The 25715-nt window shown below is 46.4% G+C and overlaps 1 protein-coding gene across 2 annotated transcripts in view; it reads left to right on the top strand.

Moving 5' to 3' along the window:
- TMTC1 (transmembrane O-mannosyltransferase targeting cadherins 1) overlaps nucleotides 1-23337 on the top strand; it is a 151293-nt gene extending 127956 nt beyond the window's left edge. For both annotated transcript variants that reach the window (XM_054207465.1, XM_054207460.1), the window contains 8 exons: nucleotides 5195-5303; nucleotides 10498-10600; nucleotides 13656-13791; nucleotides 14548-14692; nucleotides 15086-15223; nucleotides 15606-15728; nucleotides 17107-17184; nucleotides 17935-23337. In XM_054207465.1, coding sequence (XP_054063440.1) covers nucleotides 5195-5303; nucleotides 10498-10600; nucleotides 13656-13791; nucleotides 14548-14692; nucleotides 15086-15223; nucleotides 15606-15728; nucleotides 17107-17184; nucleotides 17935-18075 — 973 coding nt within the window. In that variant the 3' untranslated portion in view covers nucleotides 18076-23337. The remainder of the gene's footprint in view (nucleotides 1-5194; nucleotides 5304-10497; nucleotides 10601-13655; nucleotides 13792-14547; nucleotides 14693-15085; nucleotides 15224-15605; nucleotides 15729-17106; nucleotides 17185-17934) is intronic.
- Nucleotides 23338-25715: the final 2378 nt, after the last annotated feature.

Here is a 25715-nt window from a genome sequence, read left to right as displayed (position 1 = left end):
GTTTTGATTTTTAAACATATGGCAGAGAGAGGATATATGGTCAAGCCATCAAAGCATTTTCTGTCCTCTTTGCAGAGGCTTCAGTGGATGGCGCGGATCAGGAAGAGCCAGATCTGCAACACTCAAGGCATGTCCAGTAACAGCACTACTTGTCCTGAAACATGTAATGAAACCATCTGGCATGGGGAGTTCCCAGTTGAACTCTACTGTAGAGTCCCTTGTACCCACCCCTGCTCATAGTGTAGAAATCTGATGGCGGATATTAGATTTCAACTCCTCTGGAGTGCTGAGAAAGGGGAACTCCAGGGTTTTGGAAGGATGGGTTTGCTGTTCCCATGTGTGAATCTGCCTCTCGTTATTCCCTGTAAATAATCTCTTTATTTAAGCATCCATTGCTTGTGATTTAAGCTTGAGTAAGAATCTGTTTTGAGGACCACAGGGTGGAATTCTCAAGTTCTTTTCTGCGGAAGTCCTAGATGAAAAAGGATGTTTCCATTTTCTGTTTGCGCATAATGAAGACAGCTATGTGCCAGAAGATGAATGTTCTCAGGAAGCATTGCAGGGTAATGGCTGAATAAGCCTCTGGTTTTGTTTACATACCCTAAAATAAAGTTGTATGTCATCATTTTCTTGCCTAATACAAATATTGGAGAGTAGGTAATTAAGCAATGCCAACAGATTTCTTAAATAAACCCAAAAGATAGCCTACCTAAAAGTGAGCAACCTCTTTCTCCACTTTCTTGGTCTGTGATCTGTGACACAGAGCATCCTGATACTGCTTTCTTGTGTTTTATTTTGAAGTTTCCCATTATATAAATATTTAACTCCTCTTAGAGATTCAGTTTTGTTGAGATACAGCTTGAAAAACTGAGATAAATATCATTCAGAATACCTCACAAATTTATAGCCTGTGGGATATTCTGTAGAGAGACAAGAAATAAAATATTATGAACATTTGAAGTAAATATTTATCTCAGCTTTCTGTTGCAGGAAGAAAGGGAGAGAACTTATTTGTGGTACGTAAAGCACTCCAATATTCAGTACACTATTTCTTATGAAGAAAAGCCTCATAACTCTTACATGCTTTGAGAGTGTTATGGCTGCATTTTTAAGGGGAAAGTGAAATGCCTAGAAACAATGTCCACTTTCAAAGCACTGATTCTCTTCTGAATGTAGAGTAACACATAAGGTGACCTGTGTGTTTGTTGCCGTGATGTAGTCCAAGTTTAGCAAACCCACCTATTCAGAGGAAGAAGGACCGTCTGCGCTCTGTGATACAGGCTTCTGGATATTTGTGTACGTGAATGTGCTGACAGAGGCTTGTGTAACTGTCTGAAGATGATAAAAAACATCAGATAGATATTATGCGTATTGAGATTTAAGATCTTTCAGAGAGTGAAACATTCCTCCCTTCCATTCAAAGAAGCAAACTGAGTGATAACATTCAGTGATATTGCACCTGGCTTCCTGTATGGTCTCTGATGAGGATACTCTGTGTTGCATCAAGTGCTCTAGTTATCCCTCAGTATCACATACGTGTAGCCTGTTTATAAAAAAAAACACCTCTGGCAGTGTCAGATTTACAGTAGATGAAAAAAGTAACAGGTTGGAAGAGACCTCTGGAGACCATTTGGCCAAGCCCGCTGCTCAGAGCAAGTCTAATTGGATCAGGTTGCTCAGGGCTGTGTCCAGCTGAATCTTGAACACCTCCAAGGACAGAGATGCCACAGTGTGTCTGTGCAACCGGTTCCACTGTTTGACCACGCTCGTGGTGAAAAATATTTCTTCTTATATCTAATCAGAGTTTTCCATGTTCCTACTTGTGTCTGTTGCCTCTCTCATCCTGTCACCATGTACCTCTGGGAAGGGTTTGGCTCTGGCTTCTCTGTGTCCTCTGAAGTCGCAGGCAGCACTGAGGCCACCCATGAGCCTTCTCCAGGCTGCACCGATATGGCCCGCTCAGCCTGTCCTCAATGCAGTGGGTGATCTGACTGTCTTTAATATCCCTCTGTTGGGCTTCCTCCAGTAAGACCATGCCTTTCTTGCACTGGGGAGCCCAGCTCTGGGCAGACATTGCTTCAGAAGTGGTCTCACAAGTATCATGTATAGGGGAAGGATGGACCCACTGTTGTCCGCCTTTGCCACATAAGATACATTGCTGGCCCATGGTCAACTTATTGTCCACCAGGACACCAGTCAACCTCCAACCTGTGCTCGTGCACGGGGTTGTCCCACTCCAGGCGTAGGACTTGCATTTGCTTTTGTTGAACTTCATGAGGTTCCCGTCAGACCTGGTCCCTCAGAAAAGCAGCCCTACCTTGCAGTGTATTGCCCACCCCCCCACTTTTGTGTCATCCACACAGGATAGATAAATGGCAAAGGAGTGCATCTAAATTACCTGAATCAGTTTAAACCAGGGAGTCGAACAGGCTTAGAGGATTCCTTTCAGACAGGCAGAGTTAGACAATGCAAGCTCCCCTTGGATTATGGTGTGAAACCAAGGTGAGATGTTCAGAACTGCTGTGGAGCCCCTGTTGAGTTCTGGGTTTCTGTCTTTAATGCAGTCAAACTAACTTAACAAAATAAAACAAATCTTGAAGATTAAAAAGTCCTCTAGAGCGTTAATTCCTAGGTTACTCTTTCTGTTGTAAATTAAATTTGCTCCAGTGTTAACAATGTACTTTAAGAAGGTCCCTGCTTTGGGACAACACTAACAACTCACACACAGCCCTGTGCATTGCCAGACTTCTGCGGGGTGTTTTAAGCTGATTCTTCTCCAACTGTAGGGCACTTGCAAAAATATGGATAAGATGTTCCCTGTGGAAAGAGCTATTCCTTGCTTGAGCATGCTGATTGTAGAGGGGAGGCTGGGAGCTGGGGTGGAAGAGGGAGTCAGGAGAGGGCATTGTCAGGCAAGGTAATTTGGGGAAAAATTGGATTAAGTGAGCATAGATTCCTTGTATCAGTTGAATTTGTTCCTCTCTCTATCATAGTAAAGGTATACATTACCTAGCTTTTCCTGATCCAGATCCCCAGTTTATGGTAAATTAGTGTATTGGACCGTTCTTCCAATGCTCTGTGCCCTCCCAAATTGCAGGAGATTTATATAAATGACGGCCTCGATCCTGCAAAGCGTTGGCCTTGATCCAGGAAAGCACTTCAGCCAGCAATTAATTTTCAACTTGCATACATAAAAGTTAAGTACGCGTTTAAGTGCTTGGCCAGAGCGCTTGGTATCTTGCAGGCCTGAGCCCTCTGAGAAACTACTGGATCTGCTTTTTTTAATGTAATTCACTCTGTCACATAAAAAGACGCCATAATCTTTCCCTCTCTACACCCACTTTCAGGAGACAAACATTGTTCTTGGATCAAACGAAAAAAAAAAAAGGCCATTTTGAAAAAAAGAGCAATTAAGAGGACTGCCCCATGTTCAGAGTGCATGCTTGTGGTTAATGGGAACTTTTACTGCTGCTGAGTGGATCACTTAATCCTTTTATTTCTGTAGCTGGCATTTCCTACATTTTTTTTGCCAAACATCAATACCTTTATAAAGCCGTCATCTGTTTTTGATTTATAAAAATGTGTCATGAAACTCCAGCCAAGGGATCCAAAAGTTTTATAAATTGACAAGCTAGCTAGTCTTTAATTAGTGTAGGAGAAAAGTGGTTCTTTATTTGTTTTTGCTTCATTCGTGTAATTTATATGGAATACCATTGGAAGAAGAAAAAGACTAGCACAACTGGTTTTACTTAGCTTAATGCACAGGCAAAATATTCTTCCAGTTACACAGCTAGAAAGGGAAAAAATCTGCAAAGCCACATATATTATCAGCTGAAATTTGCACCTTATAAACAAGATCTGGTTACTTGGCCACGTCACTCAGATGAAATCTAAGGCCAAAGCAGCAAGGTGTTCACATATTTTTCTGTGTCCCAGAGCCCTTTGTTTCTTTTTGAAAGCCCTGCTTTTCATAGTCTTTGTACAGACAACACCAGGAAAATGTTGTTCCAGTCCAGCTAAACATCCTTAGATGTTTTTTCAGGAAACCTTCTCATTTTCCAAGGAAAGCAATACAGAGCAATACTGAAGAAATTGTAGCTCAAATAAATAAACATCCTTAGATTTTTGTTTGGGGAAGCCTTTTCTGATTTCCATGGCAATAAATGCAGAGCAATGCTGGAAAAAAACCTAGCTCATCAGCATAGCCATCTCACAGCTATCTCTGTTCATATCCCTTAGGATCGGAAGAACAGACTCCTCTAGCCTAATGGTCGACTTGCTAAGGAATTATTTAGAAATCCCAGGCACTTAGCAATATTTTAATTTCAAAGTATTAATTTAACTGAGTCATAAGTGGATCTATAACAGCACTCGTCTAGGAACATGCAAAGACTCTGTGGGTATTTTTAAGGAAAGGCAAATGTTTTGGTGTCTCCACCCTGCTGATGTGAGAGCAGGGGTGGTGAGAGCAAGTGTCCTGTTCCCAGGTCAGTCAGTGCCCCAGAGACATGACTGGAGCCAGACCTCCAGAAGCTGACTGCAAACCCGGTGTTACCCCAACAGCATCCCTTCCTGCAGGGCATGTGACTTCCCAAGGACATCGCTAGGAGGGTCTTGTTCAGTACTTCATGCCCGGAGACACTTTTTCTATCTTGTCCTTCTTGTATCTTTAGTTCCTGATGAGATGAATGGGGCAGAATTTGCTGTATTTGTCATAAAGAGAAATATTGAGAGGAGGTGTACAGTAGGACTGGAGAAGTTTACAAAATCTAGTGGTTATGTCTCAGCAGACAGAGCATGTGGCCCGCACTGCTCGCCTGATAGCCAAAATAAAATACTTTTTTGCTCTTCAGTGTGCAGGGTTGAGGAATGCACTGTTTTGGGGGTGTTTGTCTTCACTGGGATCATTGAGTAGTGCTCAGTATGACGATTGCCTGAATAGCAGACTAAATGGCAGATTCATTAAAGCCTGTGTCTTCCCAACTCCTGAGAATAACATATGGAAACAGCGATGGGCCGAGGAGATACTGGACACGCACACCGCGGAGAGGAGGCATGAGTGAATCATTTAGTCCTTGTTGAAAAGGTCAAGCCGGGGGCTTTCACGTCTCTTTAAAGTTAATCAGTGGGATGACCTCAACATGTGCTTACAGGAACGTTTCTTTCTTTTTTCCCCTCCTTCCCTGTCCTGCAGATCCCAAGGGAAGAAGGAAGAAGCTGTAATCTTACTGCGGGACTCCATTAAGTATGGTCCAGAGTTCGCAGATGCTTACTCAAGCCTGGCCTCGCTGCTAGCCGAACAGGTACCAGGCACCGCTTGAGCTCTCGTGCCTTCTGCGCATGTGCGTACGCGCTGCTGCCGCAGCCGCAACACCTCCTGCGCATCCCCGTGGAGCATCCTCGCCTCGCACGCGTGCGGTGGCAGGCGTGGGTCCGCGGCTGTCTGCAGAGAGCTCTCAGGCTGCTTTAAGGGTGACTTTTTTCAGGATAGGAGGCAACTTGTTCGCAGTGAGTGATTACACCCACATGATGTGGCTCTGAATTAAATCGCTGTTGAAGCTGTGAGTAAATATCCTCCCTGCAGCTCCCCGCGTATATGGTGGAGTCTTAATGCATCGCACCTTGAATGTTGTGACAGCAGAATAGGCGAGCGCTTCCCCCTCAGACACACACGCCTACGTGGGTAACCTTGAGATTTCATAATAAATCACTCCAAAGCTAGGAAATGTCAGAAACCAGGTGGCCTCTGCAGCCCGAATTCTGCCCCTTGCATGCACGCATTGGGATACGGCCCTTAATTACCGTGGTAGATGATCACGTACAGGAGGTGGGAAGGCTCGCTAGCTTTATGTCGCTCTTAATGAGCAGCTGTTCAATATTTTATTTAACCTCATTGTTCAATATGCGCCCCAAGGCCTTATTTACTGCGCACGGCCCAGGCTGCGCTCTGGAGGCAGGATTAGTCATTTCCTCTCGGGCTTGTTCCCCGTGCTCATTACCTTCCCTACTCTCTGTAGTTAGGTGATTTATTTCTACAAGGTCCCTGTGAGGTGAAATATTGTCCCCGTGGAGGAAGAGGGAAATTGAGGCACAAAATGCTTGAGTTCAGAAGAAGCCACAAAGCGCGGGTGCTCACCTCGAGAGCACCGAGCCCTGCTTTTCACCATGTCTGCAGCAGCAGATGAGGGATGCTGTGCTTCGGGCGGTGCTCCCACAGACTGCAGCTACAACCCATGGCCCCATTCTGGGGCTATGGGGGTGGGTGATGAGGTCTTCATAACGGCACAGCTCCAGCACACTTCCGCAAGCCTTTTCAAAACTTTTTTTTTCTCCCCCAAGTTTCAGATCTAACTGTTCTGTAGCACGGGGTGCTAAAGCTTTCTTAAAAGGTTGCCGAATGCAAATACAGACAAAGCAAAAAGCCAGTCTTTCACTGTTTCCATTAACCTGGTTAGGGAAATCTTCTCTCTGTAAGGGAAGTGGATAAATTTCAGCAAAACTATAAGCAAAGGTCTTGTTCTGGTTTAGGCTTCTTTAATGATGTAGGTACTCTGCAAAATTCACTTATGATACATATGGGTTACTGAAAGGTGTGCTATTTTATTTTCCCTTTTAAGTGACTTTCAAATATTTGAATATTATCAATATCAGCTGCAGGAACCTAGAAATATAGCGTTTGAATTGAAAGAAGAACCTTATTGAATGGGAACTGTGTTTTGAATAAGCCTGTCAATGAAGAGTCTCCTGCAAGTATAGGAAATGAGTCCTGTGCAGTAATACCTGGTTTTAATATTAATTGAAATTAGTAATTAGAACCATCGATTGTAAGGTCAGCAGAGAAATAAAACCATTATAGAGTCCCGAGGCCTTCTGCCCAAAGCAAACACCGTTAGTAAGTCCAGCAATAATTCATCTACTTGTACGTGTAGATTGTTCATCCTCTTGTGACTTGAGTAAGCGGTAGGGAAAACACATAGATAGTACAGTTTCCTCGGACAACAGTGATTTCCTGCAGGCTTTTAACACCTTCTCCTGTTCAGCCACAGCAGATGACGACCTGGTCGTGCAGCTCCTGCCTCGCACACCCATCCTAGTGACCATGGTGGGGGCTGTCCTATAAATACATGCTGCTGTCTGTGGCCGTGGGCTGCAGAATCACACCCTTACTCTGTGTGCTTCCTGAAAGAGTACAGGCAGAAATTTTGGCATCTTCAGCCCAAAGGATGATGACAGGACCCCATTTTTCACTCTGGAGTTTTCCTCTTTGTCCAAGCAATAGTTTCCAAAATGGCTGAAAGTTAAAAACCTGTTTTTCTGTTGACTTGCGGCCCACAGCTGTTGGGGTATCTGTGATGCCAGGCAGTATGCAGTGGGTTGCAGAGACAGCATCGCTGTGGAGCTTTGGGAAAGGGAGCCCAAAATGGTTCCCTCTTGCTGGGATGTGGTAGAAAGGGGCTGAAATGCCAGACGCGGCACATTAAAATAACTCACGAGGTGACCGTGCCCGTGGCAAACTGCAGCTCCTCCAGCTTTGCACTAAGGCTAAGAAGGAGGGAAACTTGTGGAAGCAGCTCAGTGAAGTAGTATGGGGATTGCCTTCGTCGGTCCCACACTGCATGTTCCCCCCTGTTTTAAAGGTGGTGAATCTGAAATAGGGCTGATGGGTCCTTTCCTCCCACAGTTGTAAAAAATGCTCCTCAGAGGAATGTCTCATGTGCCGGGGAATTAGCCTGTAACTCTATGTGATTGCCCTCTTCTCTCCTTGGTAGTTGGTTCTGAAGCCAGAGCTGACAAAGAAAAAAACACCGCCACATTGTATAAAAGTTTGGCTTGTTTACGCCTTTTATAAATGCTTGCCCTTCTTGCTGCTCTTTCTGCTTGGTATCATAACTTGGTCACAATGTATTGTTGTTTTCCTTGTTTTCCATGATCACTGCAGTGGTGCTAATATCAGAAATCAAACATTTTTGTTTGCCGTTCCCACACCATTCCTCTAGCACTGCTTCCCCAGGATTTGCTCTGATGCGCTTTGACAGTGCCTTCTTCCCAGCCCTTAGAGTTTCATCAGCCATCTCGTGCTACTTCGTGGCTCTTTTCAGGCCCTAGTTTCTGGATTCACGTGATTTTTTTGTGTGTGTATGGCATAATATCAGCCTACACTAAGAAGAAACTTTTTCTCCTGCTCAGCTGCAGAGGAGAGCCTACTCAGGCATAACCAGACTGAAAAACTGAGCCATAAAAAAAACCCCCAGACTTAAAAACCCTGGAGTTCAACTGAGAGATTCTCACATGCATAATTTTTTTAATATCATAAAAATCTCATACATTTTTTAAGCCAATCTTCTGAATTTTGTGAGGTTGATGAATGTTTCATGAAGGCCTGGGAGTGGCATTATTAAGTGTTAATGAGAATCAAGCCTTGATGAACTTGGAGCGTTTCTCCCGAGAAAAGGAGAGGCTGTGAGGGAGAAAGCTCTGGCGGAGAAAGCTCTGGCACAAAAAGCTGGGCCCACCCTTCCCAATTTCTGACTATGCTTATTGCAAACACTTTGTTAGAGAAATCATCCCAGACTCTGCGCTGAGCCTGAGGCATGCAGGGTCAGGATGTTGGGTGCCAAAAAAGCAACCATGATAAAAATGCTGAAATTGCTCAGTATTGGTGAGTGTGAATGTTTTGACATGGGGCACTGCTAATCCAGTTTAACACAGCCCTTCCTGGCTTTGAAGATCGGGTTTATGATCAGTAAGTAAAACGAAGAAAACTGACATACGTGCACACAAAGCCACATTCCTTGGCTGAAAATTAAACTTAGAGGAAAAGGCATTAATACAGAAAACTTTGAAAATATGCTTGTTAATGTCTCGGTGACACAGATGCTTTCTCAAAAAATTGCTCTTCATTTTAGTCAGTTCTGACGATCACTACACTTTTGCTGACCCCGCAGGATAATGATGTCCAATTCACGTAAATATATCCAAAATGTACAAACTCAAGCACTTTTAAAAAATGTGTTTCTGTGTTTTATCACACACTATCTTTTCTGTTGGCTGACCTTTATCATGTAAATGTGAAAGTACTTAACCACAACAAACCTTGTGCTTTCATCAAGTCATAGTCTTCCAATGCGTTTAATTCCACCTCTCCAGCTCTGAAATAGGAGGTGAGAAAGGAGTCCACACATTTAAGCAGATACAGAACAAAAGCTGCCATCGAGTGCACCTTTTAAATCCAGAGAAAGCCCTGGAGGCTCCGGGATTTGCAGGACTTGAGGGGAGGAGGGTCCACAGCTGGGAATGGACCCACCTTTCATTTCAGCTTGGTGGCTCCAGGCCTTCCTCAGTGGAGACCCAGGCAGCTGCTTTCGCTTGGGAGCATCGTCAGGAGGCCGTGGGGTTTGTCGCCGTAGGGTTATGCCTCTCTGCGGAAGGGGAAGAGTTGGAAAAAGTGTCTTTGGTGCTGGAGGCATGCCTGACACCCCTCTGCGCCATGCCGTGCACAGCTTCCTTCCATAAATACACCCAACAGCAAGGCTCCGAGGTTAGGGGGGAAGGAAGACAGTGAGAAGCCAAACTAGCGAGCATGCAGCAGCGGGCATGCACCGCCTGGCTGGAGGGAAATGGAAACCTTATTAAGTTGCTGTTCGATGCAAACAAGGCACCTTATTTTTGTTTCAGGACCGGGCTGCCCGTAGCTCAGTCTAGACAGAACCCAGCCAGTGGGACACTTTCCGTAGGCAGGGTGTCCCCAAAGGAAAGATCTGTATTTTCCAGAAACCCTCAGCACCAATGAACCTCCTTGAAATCTATGCAGAATGTAAGGGCTCAGCGCATGTGGGAATCAGCACAGTGGCACGTCCCGTCGGTCCCAGTGAGCTACATCTCACATGTTAACAATGCCTGGTTTTAATCTGTATCTGTCAGATTTTCCCCACTCTTTCATTGCCCCCATCCTCCTCCAGCTTCCCTCATCCCCCTACATGAGCTCCCCGTCCCCCAGCCGTCATGCATGCCAAGCTTTCATTCCTTGTATTTTCCCTGCTGCATAGGAAACGAACAGCAGAGCTCCGGAGGGTAAAAGTAAGCCAGCGAGATGCTCATTAAACAAATAAATTAAAATATATCAGCTCCCAGATGACAGATACTTCTCACTAGAACCACCACAATCCCCATCACTCTGCGTTTCCCGGCTGAATGCATGCCCAGCTGGGGCTCGCTGATGTTGCACACAAGCCGCCTTTTCCAGCTGTCATTTTTGTTTCACAGGTAGCTCCAATTGGGAATGTATGGGGGGGAAAGCTCTCTGAATTGCTCTGGGGTACCAGACGGCAGCTGCATCGCATCTATGCCATGGGGTAAAATTTTGGCTACCTGGAAGACGGGGTGGGCTGGCACCCCGAGCTCCCCGAGCAGGAAGGGAGTTGTCACAAAATGCAGGTATACGGCAAATGGTGCTGACACCCTTTCTGCCACGGCTAAGAAATCTCCTTCTCTTTTAAGGAACGGCTTAAGGAAGCGGAGGAGGTCTATAAGGCTGGCATAGAGAATTGTCCAGAGAGCTCCGATCTGCATAACAACTACGGTGTTTTCTTGGTTGATACCGGTAAGTGAGAAGGCGCAAGGGATTTTTTCCCTCTGTGCCTTATTTGCATTGATTTGTTTTATTCACCAGTACACATCTAAAAGGGTGTCAAAAGCTTCCGAAGCAATACATGTGCCTCCACTGTAGCTTGGAAATAAATATCCCCGCGCTGCTGAGATGGCACAGCGTACTGAAATTTGTAATCAATGCAGGCACTGCGCGGCAGTGGCATTCAGCCCGGCTGGTTCCTTCAGTGTTTCTCACCATCTTTGCACAGGCAGTTGTCGTCTTCAATTTGAGCTGGGCAGCACCCTGACAATACTGCCATTTCTCCAGGAAAGCATGGCCCCATCAAGCCAAATCCCAGGCACACAAGTGGATCGTCATGGTCTTTGGAGCGCTTGCAGCTCTACTTGGTGACAAAGCAGCTCTTTGACTGTAAAGGTTGAGTGCAGCCACTATAAAAACAAACATGGCTTTTAAGCCACAATCATCTGTGAAAACAAAACCTAGGATGCTGTGGAGTGAAATGATTTCTCAGGAGCTCCATAATGACATCCAAAGCCTTTATTTTCTGGGCTCCTGGTTCCCATCCAACTTCCCTGGACTCAGGCACTTCCTGGCATCCACATAACAACAACAAAAAATGCCACTGCAATCGCCGCCTTTTATTGACAGCTTTATAAGCAAGGCCAAGTTTGACAAATGACTAGTGGAAACCAAACTACTGTCACACTCCGGTCCCTCCAGAACAGAGCTGAGACTCAGCGATGAAATATTGTAGGCTTAAAAGTGTGTGGTTGCTACCCACTCTGCCCCTTTCACACTGTGCCTGGCTCCAGTGGTGCTTGCGAAGAAAGGACAATGGTGTCCATCAGTCTGCAGCTGGCTGTCCTACTCCTGAGCTGATGCTCAGCCATCACTCTTCTGTAGTACCAGTGCGAAATAAATAAGAAGCCAAAAGGAGTATTCGTAACCAAAAAAAGCATCGTGGCATTAGCGACAGAGGTTGAGGTTCTGAATTTGTGCCCTGGCAAAATTCAGGCTTGCAGATGATAAAAATTCCTCGGTAATTTCGCTCTTGATGTTGTACTCATCTTTGCTTCCCAACCCAGGTAAACCACCCTATTCCTGCCAAAAGCTGTGGTTCAAATGCAGTGCAGTGCACTTTCTATTTTTTGCGCTTGTGTATTCTGCCAAAGTCAAAGGTAACTTTTCCTGGTTTACTCCTACACTTCCCTACACACAAGCAACAGGGAAAAAACCAACCCACTGACTTTCGATCCTTCGGGCATGATGTGTAAATAACCCTCCTGGAGACATGACAAGGCGTGAAGGAAGTGGCTGGTAGCAAGCCCGTCACAGACTGTGCTGTTCCCCAGCGGGTGCAGGGGGATGCTGCGAAGCACCACTCCAATTAACGTGCAGGATTTGGTGCAAGAAGCCTCCGGCAAGTGTCAGCTCTGGGGAGCCATAGCTCTAGACAGCTCTGCAGTGGTCATAGACACTCAGCGTGTCTCCCTTAACGATGCCTGTCACCGCCGCCTGTGGAGCAGGGGAGGCACTGGCTGACTCAGGCACTGAGGTGCGCACCCAGCTGCCTCCCAGGATGGTTTGTAAGGAGATTCGCAAAAAACATCTGCCTGCTCAGCGGTGAGAGAAGATTGAGGCTGCTGCTGGATGTTTTGAAAAAGTCTTGCCCTGAAAGAGACATCGTTGGCCCTGGGTGAATCTTAGGTGCTTCTACATCTCCCTACAGATGTTCCTCCTCTCTCCTGTAAAGGAGATGCTGAGAAGTGTCAATGTTACTTTTATGTCGCATAGGTAGTCTCAGGAAAACCAAACTAGATCCGAAAAGCTATGAAAATGAAATTCCCACAGCAGCAAGTTTAGTGCCCCAACACGCACAGGCTGTTTTCAAGTTCTGCTTTCCAGCTAGAAATGGAATTAAATACATTGTGAAGTGATTTGGCTTAAAAAATGCCAGTACTCAAAAGCTTTGTTGGTGGACAAAGATCCGTGAGTATTGGTTTTCATCAGGAGATTATCTGGTCTAGAGTCTAGAAACCAATTAAACGAGCACTGGGGTTAAAAATACGATATTCATGTTGCTGAAATGCTGGAACTTTATACTGTGCCCCATTAATTTATTTAGCTGGTTGTCAGCAGGCTCTGCCTGAGGAAAGCACTGCAAGATCCTTGTTGAGGAAAGCCATTATTTAGCTAAATAAAAATACACTATTAGAAATAGAACTTTAGGCTTTGGGGGTGGTGGTCTGGCACCTTTCTTCTTGCACGGTGTTGTATTTTGTTGTGGTGCTGAGTGATGTCATGGACTGCGGGACCTTGCGCTGGTAGGTGTATTCGCACAGCGAAGCAGTGCCACCCAATGGCTCCTCCACAACACAGGGACGGTGCTTACCTGCTCCAAAAGAGACACGTGGGCACCTCTGGGCTGGGATTTACTGCCCGGAGATGGGAATTAGCTGGTCACTGGCAGCTACCCCCATTCCTGTTGAGCAGTGCGCGGAGGCTGAGCAGATCCAGCGCAGCAAAGATGGAGGGAGTAGTCTCTGTCTGGAAAGAGCTGAAACCATTTGCAGTTGTGCAGGGGTTGTGGGGAATACTGGGTGGCTTGTTCTCCCTGTCTCCAGTGGGCCAGGGTGGAAGGATGCTCTCCTGGGAGGTGGTACGTGCTCTGCAGCCCCCTCTCTGGGGTGGGCTTTGTCTTTAAGAAGAGGGGGGTGATGAGTGTCCCTTGCAGCATGGTAGAAGGGTGCTTTCAGTCAGCAGTCTTCTTCTGATGACTGTACCCTCGACTTGCAAAAATCCACCCCAGAAGAATCTATTTCTCAGGATCATCTCTGGATACTGGAGCTTAAATCCTAATTTGGACAGCTACTTTTTAATCTCTAGAAAGGCTGAGGCAGGATTTCTTTATCAAAAGGGTTCCCCCCCCCCCCCCCCCCCCCGAAAAAAAAACAATAGCTGAAAGAACACCTGGAGCATTACTGCGTGCTGAATTTGAGATGGGGTCTTTCTGAGGCAGCAGTTTAATGGTTGTTCTCCTCTCCAGGCGCTCCGGAGCGAGCTGTGTCCCACTACAGGCAGGCCATCCGCCTGAGCCCCGCTCACCACGTGGCCATGGTGAACCTGGGCAGGCTTCACCGCTCCCTGGGGCAGAACAAAGAGGCCGAAGCGTGGTACAAGCGGTAAGAATTTGGGATGGGGAAACAGAGGTTTCCTTCCTCCCCCTGTACAGCTTGTCTCTCTGAAGCACCTCTAATTCATGAATCTGTCGGTGCATGTTTGGTGTTTCCCCCATTCCTTCTCCATCTTTTTGAAACCAGGTTTACCGTTGCTTATTTGGCTATTTTTGGGGAATGCTTTGAGAGGCAGCATGGACTCAGGCAGCGTTGACTTCCCAAGCCCCCAGCATGGACACAGTGCTGCTTTTGGCTGGGGGACGCTCTAACAGCAAAGCCGCAGGTTTCTCAGTGGCATGAGCAGGTTGTTAGCAGCAGTAGCAGCTATAACTGCCACACAGCCTAGCACCAAACCCTTGGCACTATCAGGAATTCAAAGCCCTTCCCAGCAATGTGCCAGTAGGCAGGCTCTGACTCCCAGTATGTAGCAGGGTGGACTGTCTGGGAGTTTTTGCCTCCTTTTTGGCATCCTGATTTGTGCTCACGCTCCCTGGGCTCTGCCAGCGTCAGCCATCCCCACCCCTGCTGCATGCTCACGTTTGCTTTGGAGGTGCCCCTCTCTCCTTCTCAGGTGGCCAAAGGGATTGCTGCTGTGAGCACGCTCATCCCTCCCCGTGATATTAAATTTGTCCTCCCCGGGGTGGGATGAACGTGCCATGCACAGGTCAGAGCTTCGCTGCTCCATCCAACTGCAGGCCACACCTCGGTGTTCCGCTTTGGTCCGTGCACCACCTGGAAGCATCTCTTTTTACCAAATTCCAGGGCACTGAAGGTATCCCGGAAGGCTGAAGTCCTGTCCCCGCTGGGGGCTCTGTATTACAACACGGGGCGGTATGAAGAAGCGTTGCAGGTTTACAGAGAAGCCGCATCACTGCAGCCTTCAAACAAAGAGATCCGACTGGCGCTGGTGAGTGCGGGGTGAGCTCGGCCAGGGCAGGGCCACACAAGCGGAGCGGGATGGCTGTGTTAGTGTGAATGTTGCGCAAGGCTCAGAGCTTGGTTCTACCTCCACGCCAGCCATCCAGCGACCATCTCTCCTATCCTTGTTTCCTCCTCACCACTCCAGACCTCAGACCCGTGTCTCAGCCACTGCCTTTCAGCTGAGCAGGACATGGCATATAGAAAATCTGACCTGCCTCTTGCTAGGAAGGGTTAATCCTCCTGCCTTTCCTTGAGGTGCCTCTTAACACCACCAGCAGGAGAAGCAGGAGCCCAGCACCAGCTGCTGGGTGCAGCATCATGTATTATAAGAGGGCTGAGGTTTTTTATGATCGTAACCCTTTATAATGTGGCTCCACAGGCTCAGGTTTTAGCAATGATGGGGCGGACGAAGGAAGCTGAAAAGATGACAAACCATATACTCAATGAGGATGCAGAGTGTCTGGAGTGCTACCGTCTTCTGTCAGCCATCTACAGCAAGCAGGAGCACTATGTCAAGGTACCATGGCCATGGGGCAGCCTTGTCCCGAGGGCTCACACAGACAGCTCAAGTTGAATTTTACGTTCCATCTCTCCAGAGACAAGCCACATGCCTTAGTGCACATCCAGTAGATTTATTTTTTCGCTAAAACCTTCTATTTATCTAGGTACTGGGACTGAAGCTAGGAAGTGTGGTTTTCTTACTGCTTACTGCTCCTTCTGCTGTCAGACCCACTGCCACAGGCATCTAAAAAACTCATTTACACATGTGTTAGCACTGTGGGACAAAAAAGGGGAGGAGGAAGATGACTATTATGCTGGGAGGCCCTTGTGGTGAGGAGAGCATGAGAAGTGGAAAGGCTCAGAATACAGTACCATAATGTCCTCCTGCTTTTTCACAGGCACTTGAAGCTATAGAAAAAGCTCTTCAGCTAAAACCAAAGGATCCAAAAGTCATATCGGAGCTCTTTTTCACTAAAGGAAACCAGCTAAGAGAGCAGAATCTCCTTGACAAGGCTTTCGAGGTATGACTGCTCTAAGCCCTATGGATAGTTTTGTAGTTTAAAAGGTAGAGTCAGCTCATCTCATCTAATACTCCCTGGTGCATGCACCCTGGCTGTTGGCTGTGGGAGCTCAGCAGTTCACCAGCAGTACAGATACAGCTATGGGGCAGCTAACTTTGCCAGATTTACTTGCAACTTTTTTCCTCATTCCTGGGTGAAAATACAGCTCCCTGCTCTAAGAGGTTAAGTACAGAGTCATGGTGGGATTATGGAGGAAGCTAGGCCTCTTCTCATTGACCAGACCCTTGGTCCATCCAGCCCCAGCCACTCTTGCTGGTTATGGCCGACTCCATGAGGCACAGCTGGAAGCTTGGTGACCTGTGAGAGCCCACTACATTGTTATATCTCACCTCATTACCTAATAGCTGAGAGATTGGCTTATGTGGTGGAGCAGGAGGCTTGATAGCTCAGAAATTATGTTAGCATTAAATATCACACAGAATATCATTACTGGGACAGTTCTGAATATTCTCAATGTCCCCAGAGGTGTCTAATCCTGATTTGAATCTTTTCCTGTTGTGACACCATGAAAATGGTGCTGTTTGACAGAGTCCTGAAGGTCCTCGTTGCTTCTTCTCCCACGCACAGTGGCAGAAGCAGTGGGGAGAGATAGGACTCTAGTGTAGTGATAGGACCACGAGGGGTAATGGTTTTACACTGGAAGAGGGTAGACTTAGATTAGATATCAGGAAGAAATTCATTACTGTGAGGGTGGTGAGGCACTGGAACAGGTTGCCCAGGGAAGTTGTGGAGGCCCCATCCCTGGAAGTGTTCAAGGCCAGGCTGGATGGGGCTTTGAGCAGCCTGGTCTAGTGGGAGGTGTCCCTGCCCATGGCAGGGGGGTTGGAACTAGATGATCTTTAAGGTCCCTTCTAAACCCGGACCATTCTGTAATTCTATGACTGCCCTCAGGTCCTTGTAAAACCTCCATGCAGGTGGCTGTAGCAGCTCCAAATTAAAGCCTTGCAGGTAAGGAGCTTCACAGCCCACGCATGGCTTGTGGGTGGCAGGCATCTGCCCAGGGAAATGACCCTGATGTGCAGGAGACGCCAGTGGCGCAGAGTGCCAGGGAGAGGATCACAGGGGTTGGTCTGGCTCCTCATGCGGTGCCGTGGGCAGGGAAAACCTGTGAGATGAGCTCAGCGGTGAAGCAGTATGTTATGTCACCTCTGCTGTAAAGAAACTGAAGTTCAGTTTGTGCATTGTATATGAGACGAATTTGAAATTATATTTTAAATGGATTCAGGGGGAGAGGAAACTTCGTTTCTTGTTCCCCTCAAGCAGTGCTTTTGTCTGAAGACTGAGACTCTTAACCTAAAAACGTTTCATATTTATGTAGAGCTATAAACGGGCTGTGGAGCTCAACCCAGACCAAGCGCAGGCCTGGATGAATATGGGAGGCATTGAGCACATCAAGGTAATGACAATCTTTCTTTACCTTAAGCTGTCAAAAGCAGAGACAACTACTCAGGGCAGAAAGCTATATTTGTTTCAGGCTGCCAAGAGCTGCATGTTTGTGAACAGTGAGTGTCCCTGGCATATTTATCCAAAAAGGAGAAAAGTCTGTCCTCATCAGGTTGCTTGGGAATATGTATCCTATAATGCAAATCCCATATTTGTAAGAGGGCAGGCTGCAAGGAGCAACCTGCCCATCTCTAAAGTTTTCCGGTTTCAACTGTTGACCTACCTTAAAAAATGTCACCGTGAGTCGACTTTTAAGATTCCTCTCTGCCTAATTAATTTAATAAAGACGTCTAATGCAGAATACTGGCATGAATTTATGGAAATAGACAGCCCACCTTGTGTTTGCTTATCTTTTTGAATACTTTAGCATATCATTATGATTTGGGTCTTAAAAGAGTCACATTGTGTGACTCTTAAAAGAGTCACATTGTGTCCTTGAGCTGTCCTATCATCAAGTAAAATTAACTCTTCTGTTACAACGTAACAGAAAAATATAAATCTACTTCTTGCCATGTGTATTTGATCAAATTTAGGCTAATGACACTCGATGATCCATCTCATAATGCAGAAATATTCCTGTTATCTAACAATGTCAAGGTTTATAAACTCTTTTCCCTTTGTATTACAGTCTTCACCATTCCCAAGGAATGCACTTTCTATGTCAGGAAATGCAAATGAGATCTGTCACTCATTTTCTTTGTAGGGAAGCTACATCACTGCTCGTGGCTACTATGAGAAAGCCTTACAGCTGGTTCCAAACAGCAAGTTGCTGAAAGAGAATCTGGCCAAACTGGATCGCTTGGAGAAACGGTTTCAGGAAGTCCAGGAGAAAGACCAAACATAGCATTCCATCACCAGTGGAAAGAAACTCATGCCCCTTGGAGAAAAGTATGGTGGAAGCCTATTGCTCAAAGTGATGGTGATGCTGAAGGAACTTTGATAGGATTCAGAATTACGGAAGGCAAATTTTGAATGCATGCTTATGTTTGACCAAAGTTACAGGAGACACTCAGCTCCTGTGGGACATGCTGAAGAATGAATGAAAACCTTCCTTTAATCAAGATTTATGTTTAGGCTGAACCCATTTTAATCACACCGGGAGTGTGGGTGGGACACGTACCTTCAATATCTTGGTTGTCACTGGGGAAACTGTGGAGACAAAGCACGCATCCATTGCAGCGAGGGTGAAGTAGCACCTTCTGTTACTCAACATAGGCTCACCTCGTCCATGTAAAGTACCACTGATGGGCTTCATTGCAAGTGCTGCCAGGTCCTTCTGAACCAGGAAAGATGGTCATAATGGTCACATAAAAAGGTTTCAAGGGGTTAATGCTGAGGAAATCGTGGCCACTTTTGCAGCTTTAAACATTACTTGAAAATTATTCTAAAGAAAGGGAAAATAGTATCTGAATATCACCCTAGAAGGATGATTCTACAAGTAGGACAAATGATCCTTTGAGGGAAAACCTCACCTGAATGTTTTACTCATAAGATAGTAATTTTGTAATAATTCAGGTTCATGATGTCAGTATAGTTATATATCATGTGGCTTTACCTTTTGCCCTCTCTTTCTGGGCCAAATAATTATTACTCTGAAAAAAATGGAAGCATCCAAAGGCAATGGGAAGCTCTAGGATTACTTGTCCTCCTGTCCAGTCCCCAGTAAAAAAAAAACAAAAAACAAACAACCAAAGTGATCAATATAGGAGGAGGTAAAGTAAAGCCACAGAGAGATTAGGGAAGATTTCCCAGGCTGGAAAGGTACAAAGGAGGCTTTTTTTATGGATGTGCAGGGACAAAGCCCTTTTGTCATGGTGATAACACTGACAAAACACTTTGTCAAAGTGTTCTCATCCCCTCCCCAGAAAGATACAGAAAATGACCTATAGCTGATCAGTAATAAATCTATATTTTTAAATACTGAGGTGGGAAAAATTCTCTTCGGAATTGGGGCTTTTATTTTTGAGCTTTATTTATTTAACTTATAATAATCAAAAAATTAATATATTTTCTCTGTTTTATACAAATTGGGCAGTATTCTTCACAGCTGGCCAGGTGCCTGGGCATTGTGACTCGTATGGTCTGAAGGACCACCGAGGCGTGCTTGAATAACTCCCCCTGAGGATGTCTCTAAAGCAAATGGCTGCAGAGCACGTTGGACCAAACTGCTGCTGCTGTAACGGCACTTCTGCTGCTTCCACCAGAGTTTGTACCAGCTCACAGCGAGCATTGGTGGGATCGTGCTTGGTGCCACTGCCTTTGCGTTTGGACATCAGGGTACGTCATCAGTTTGTTCCTCTTGCAGCAGGAAACCGCCATAAAAGTTGTTATATTTGAGCTTGATTGTGGCTGGTCCCTGCAGAAGAGCAGCCCAAGGTTTGGCATTATTAGTAAAGGACAGTTCAAATTAGGTATGTGAGGCCTTGATATATATCTGTCAGGAAAAGCCTGTGTGGCAGTGACCCACATGGCACCCAGCCTTAGTTGTTGTTGTCCCTGGCACCTCGGCAAGCTCCAAATTCTCTCAGTGGGATCGGACAGCCCTGTGCTGGTGCCTTCGCTAGCTTCATTTAAAAAGCTCAGTGTTTAGCCTCTCCTGGTGGTCAAATTACTGACAAATCATTAACATGACTCCAACTGCATTTGGAGCTCAGAGGGAGTCCAGGAGGGCACAAGTGTCTGCCCTGCAAGGGCTTGTGGACCCACTGGAGCCACGTTTGTGTGCCCACTGAGACAAGGCTGGACTTGGGAGGTACTGGTCCCCACTGGCCAAGGAGACTGGCCAGTGGCTACAGCTAGGCAGAGGCCAGCTCCTAAGGTTGGTGGCAAGGAGAGAGCATCAGGGGCAGAAGCTGGCGACACACATTTCTGGGTTCTCTCCCTTCGAACCAGCTTCATTAGTCCCAAGGAAGCAGCAGGGACCAAGACCAAGCAAGTCTTTTGCTGGTGAATTTTCCCTTTTTCACCCAGCTTGGGCTGGGTGAAAGCCCTTTCCTTTCCAGGGCCAAGGGTGGGTTTGAAGGCCTGGGGCTGGGTCAGCAGCCCTTGTCTTGTCGCACAACTTTTATGACGGTGGACTTGATGACCTGATGTTTCTGCAGATCCCCAGTGTAGGCGCTCTGATGGATGCCATGCTTGGAGTGGCTTTGCACAGCCCTGGCACTGGAAGGAGGCGGGTTAGCACCAGCAGAATCCCATGGGATGGGGAAACCGAAGCTTAAAGGGTCTCCGAGAGCAGTTGGTTGCCCACCGTGCATTGCAGAGCTGTAGGTGTTTCATTGCTGGGGTATTCAGAGGTACCTGGACCGTAAAGCTCTCTGCCTTGCCCCAAGGTGAGCCTGTCTTTGGGGGCACGTTCACCAAAGCCGTGTGCCCAGGCTGGCTGGTTGCCTACGGTACTGACACGTGGCAGCGAGTTTTGGGTCTGGCAGAGCAGTGTTTGGTGCAGCCCCCCAGCAGCAGTGTCATGCAAAGCCCCCGGCGTAGCAGGCATCTGCAGAGTGCCCTGACAGCTACCCGAAGGATGGGGGATAGGGGTGGGGGGAGATACGTTTCATTTAAAAATGTGTATCAGCTATAAACTTTGTCTTATAAAGATATATTAAATAAATACAATATATTCTACAAGCCCCACCACAGTGTGGCTTTAAATTGTGGCCAATGAAACATATTTTTTCAAATATAAAAGAAGTTGTATTTTTTATAGCAATGCTTTGTGAGGGGGATGACTTCGTTTTGTGTTTTTTAAGCTTAGTTTGTCTTTCCTGAGAGACCTGGTACAAATGATTGTCTTGTTCTTGTCCTAGAACCTGATCAAAGTCACCTTGACCTCCCAAAACTGGTGAACGTGTAAAAGTATAATAAAGCTTTGGGTGTCCCCCTCCCAGATCCTGGAGAAGGATTGTCCTTTTTGGCAACACTGCCTTACTTGCAGAATACCGTAGAAAGATGAGACCATCCTCCCGCTGAGGGGGCGGTTTGGTTGGATGGCATAGCCTATGTTCGTCCACTCGCCTGAATTAGGCAGGTGGCATATCCACGGAGTTTAATCCCAGCTGAACCGGATTACGTTTAAATGCCGAAACCCAACTCTTCCACATTTTGGAGCTGGGTTTATGGTAGTTACAGAGAGGGCTCGGTCACGAACCCTGCTTTCCTGAACCAGCACCTTATACCCCGTCTATGCAGGATGACGGTCTGCGAACTGGCAGCATATTTGGAGGACGATTCGGACCCTAAGCTACCGAAGCAGTTAAACCCTTGCAAAGTGTTGAGCTTGACTCCCTGTCTCGTTGGCGTCCGTGCTGAAATGCTGTGTTCGTTCAGGACATTAATCTTGTGAAAGGTTTATTGCAGGCGAAGAAGAAGAATGGACTATGATATGAAATGGGTTACCTCCACCAAAATGGAATGCTATTGTGGAAGATAAATAGAGCGACTTACCTTGTGATAAACTGGATATTATGCTGATTAATCATAGGAAATGTCCTCTTTCTCTAGCATTGCACAGCTTCTAAAATAATGACTTATAAATACATTGTTTTCTGCCAACTCCAGTGCTCAGCATGGTTAGCAGAGATTACAAATTAATAAATGGCTGGAGCTCTACCTGGTGGGGGAGAGTTCGCTCTCTCTCCAAGTTGCTTTGGCTAAACCTCAGTGCTCACCAATATTAAAGCGGAGAATTAACGGAAAGCTGGTTAGACAGGACTCTCGTGTACTCGCTGTGCATTTTAATCCTAAATGAAAAACATAATAATTGTGTTGGTTTTTCCTTTCCCTGTGAATAATATTTTCAGCTGATGGGTTTTGGTTTATTTTATTGCTTATTTAAAGTCCAGCGTTCTTTGCTTCCATTCTTTTTCCATCCCCTGGGATAAATGATGCAGTGGGGGGCATTTTCTCTCTCTCAGAGCCTCCTTGGACTAGATTTCCTTACAAATGTGCAGGCAACTTGTTTTGGCCAAACAGTAAGTGAATGCAGCAGTGCAAATGGCCTTCATTCCTGAGATCTTGACGGGGATGGGCGGGGGGTGTGTGTGCACGCAGGCACATGGGTGGAAGAAGTATAAGTCAAAAAAAAAATCCAAAATAAAGAGCCTAACTTGCAGGGGAGGCTGGACGCCCCTAAAATTATCTAAAAACTATGAAATCTTCTCAACAGTTACAGAAACCAGGCCAGATACAGTGTACAATATTTGGTGAGAGAAGATAATTGTCATTCTGATTTTAATAATTAGGCAATTTAGAATATAGTTGTATGATCTTTTGGCCCACTTGCCCTCCAGCTCGGTGAAGCAGTTGGTATATGCTTAAGTCTCCTCAATCTGTATGTGATTAAGTCGACCAAGTGCTCAATTTCTATCTTTCGTATATGCAATTATGCACAATCTTTGGAAAAAATTAGCCCTTAGAGGGTTTTTTTTCCCCAACCTTCAGTCTCTTGCAGCAATTTCAAAATGCACCATTTTGCTTTCATGTACATTTAAACCCAGCAGCAAAAAAAAAAAAAAAAAAAAAAAAAAAAAGAAAATGGAAAAAGCAAAAAAAAAAGCGCGCTTGGCATTCACTAGTGTTTTAATGTGGCAAAGTTGCTTCAGGTAATCTCGATAACTTTGTGCAAAAGTTCATCGCCATGTTTGTACTGCCTTGCTGAAAATTTTTCCTTCTGGAAAATACCCCCGGTGGTATCCTCTGTAAAAGTTATGGCTTCTACAACTGTATTACTGTAGAAATTTTTGCCTGAAGTGGATGTCACGCTGCGTGTTCCTCTCATGCGGGAGTTGTTTGCATTGCCTGTTGTTCATATGGTTCTTATTTCTGTACCTAATTTTTTTTTTAATCAGTTGTGCATATCTTTTTTTTTTAAAAAAACAAACAAACAAACAACCACAAGAAAACAGCCCGTGGATTAGAAATCTTTAAAAAATAAATTCACACTTAGCAGCAGCTGGATGTATGTCAGTGGTGCAGGAATTTGCAAAGTCTTTGCTTTTTTTCACTGTGGGATTTATGGCTAGATTTCACGTACAGGAGTTATGCTCGAAGTCTCTGCAAAAGAAAATGTATGTAAATGTCTATTTTATATAAAAAGTAAGAAAAGTGAGTGCTGTGTCTGGTTTTGTTTTCTTGGCTATGGAGTCGGTCTGTTCCTTAGGACCAATCAGGAACAAGTTCTTCTGGAGGTGGAAGGGCCAAAGTTTCTTACTCCACTTGACTTACATTTTACTGCCCAAGGAGTCCCAGTTATTGGTCATGTAGGAGCAGCTATGCAGCAGCACATGTATTTGAGTCTGGCCATATAGAAATATTGGAGCAGGCATTTTTTGGAGCCTGAGCATGAGAAAGGATGAGGGCTGGTGCTTGCACAGTCTTGATGATTGGACATGTTATATTGGCATAAGTTCTTCATGTCAGGCTTTACACATGGTCAGGAATGTGTCAGTTCTACAGAGTGCAAAGAGAAAAACAGAAGAGAAATTAAAAGAAACTCATTTTGTTCTAATTCCCTTCTTCGTGGCAGACATTCCCAGATGCTCCTGTGTGCTCCCAGGGTTTGGGTTCATTCAGGTGATCGTGATGGTGATAAACATCTCCATTGAAAATGGACCTAAAGGAGAATCAAAAGCCCGTAACACAAGCCATAGAGTTTCCTGCCATCTTGGTGTGTGCAAAACCCTCTGTAGCATGAAGGGGAATTGCACGCTCACATTGAGGTCAGCCCATACACACTGAAGTTCTCCCAGATCCCAACAGTGCAGGTTGTCTTATTGGAGCTTGCTACCAACGACCCGCTGCCCAGGTCCTTGTTTGTACTGATGGAGAAATAAGATGTACGGCCAGGTCACAGCCTGGATCCTGCCCTGTGGAGCAGTCTGCAGGTTTTGCCCTTTCAGCAGAACAAGGAATATAGCATGATGGTCTTGCCTCCCTCCATTGCCTGCAGATGTAGTTGGCCTTTGGCCTCCCAGGAGAGGGGCCTTCCCACTGCCAGCTGGCCAACAGGGCAGGCAGTGGCCATGGGGACAGGCAGTGGCATGGCAAGTGGGGACAGGTTGGGCAGGACTCAACTCCTCCGGGCTGTGCAGCCCCTGGGCTGCTCAGCAGCTCCTGAGGTGGGGTGGAGATGTCTGCTCTGCTGTGGGTGATTGCCGGGGCCCTGCCTGCCTGGAAGCACTGCAGCACCCGGCAGGGCTCTGCGGCTCCTGACCCCAAAGAAAAGGCACCTCCATGCTTTAGTTGCTCTTGCAGTATGTGGATAGCAGCTCTCCCTGTAAAAAAAGGTCAAATCATTCTCACAGAATCATAGAATGGTTTGGGTTGGAAGGGACCTTAAAGATCATCTAGTTCCAACCCCCCTGCCGTGGGCAGGGACACCTCCCACTAGACCAGGCTGCTCAAAGCCCCATCCAGCCTGGCCTTGAACACCTCCAGGCATGGGGCATCCACAGCTTCCCTGGGCAACCTGTTCCAGTGCCTCACCACCCTCACAGTAAAGAATTTCTTGCTGATATCCAATCTAAATCTACCCTCTTTGAGTTTGAAACCGTTCCCCCATGTCCTATTGTTACACTCCCAGTCTCATCCGTATGGCAGCTACTTAAGCCTCTCCGTAAATCCCACATATTGCTTCACAGATTAAAAGCTGCTTGAGGTGCCCAACTATATTGGTGTCCCCTAGGAAGAAAGAAGCAAACACACCACCATGCCTTATAAACACACTCTTCCCAGCTGGCCTGGGCAAGGAGAGACCACAGGGCAAGGAATTTGGCTTGGACTCACCTTTGCCTGTGCTAACTCTCCTTAGCAAAAGCAATAAGATTTGTTTCAAACCGCAAGGATTAAGGCAGCTCAGGGCTAGTGGCAATGGTGAGGGGGGACATTAGCTTCTGATATGGTCCCTGTGTAAAGCGGGCAGCAAACTACAAACAGGAAAGCCCAGGGAGCTGGTGACTCCCAGCAAGACATGGCCAGAGAGCCTCCAAACCCACCTGCTTTGCATCCCTGCAGCCTCACCTGACAAAACTCATTGGCCCCCTCATCTATTAAAGGAGCTCATTAGGTAGGATGAAGGAGGGCTGTGTCTCTTGTGTGTAGCACAGCCCAGGCCAGGCTCCAGCACTGGGTACTTTCCCTGGGCCGTGGTGGGAGCAGGGCTTCTCTCGCTGCTGCTGTCTCTTCTTGTTCCATGCGGTGAGTCCTGTGTGTGGGCTGTGGGGAGATGTATCTCAGTGTGGGCATTATAGCAGTGAGCCCAGGAGTTACCTGCTCTTTTAGGGTACCAAACAGGTGAATATAACCAGTCAGTTTTCATAAATCATACCGGAGCTTGATGTGCTTGTCCCTAGTGGGTGGTTTTGGTGGACTGCCCTTCCTGCAGCTCTGCTGGGACTGGAAGCCTTTTTTACCTTCTCCATCTAATGCTCCTTGCTGCAGCCGTCTCCTGGTTGCTGTGGCAAGTGGGCCGTTCCCCACCCAGGCTGT

Source organism: Rissa tridactyla, chromosome 1 (genome assembly GCF_028500815.1).
Source record: "Rissa tridactyla isolate bRisTri1 chromosome 1, bRisTri1.patW.cur.20221130, whole genome shotgun sequence".
Classification (NCBI taxonomy): Eukaryota; Metazoa; Chordata; class Aves; order Charadriiformes; family Laridae; genus Rissa; species Rissa tridactyla.
This window is presented reverse-complemented; position numbering and strand designations above follow the sequence as displayed.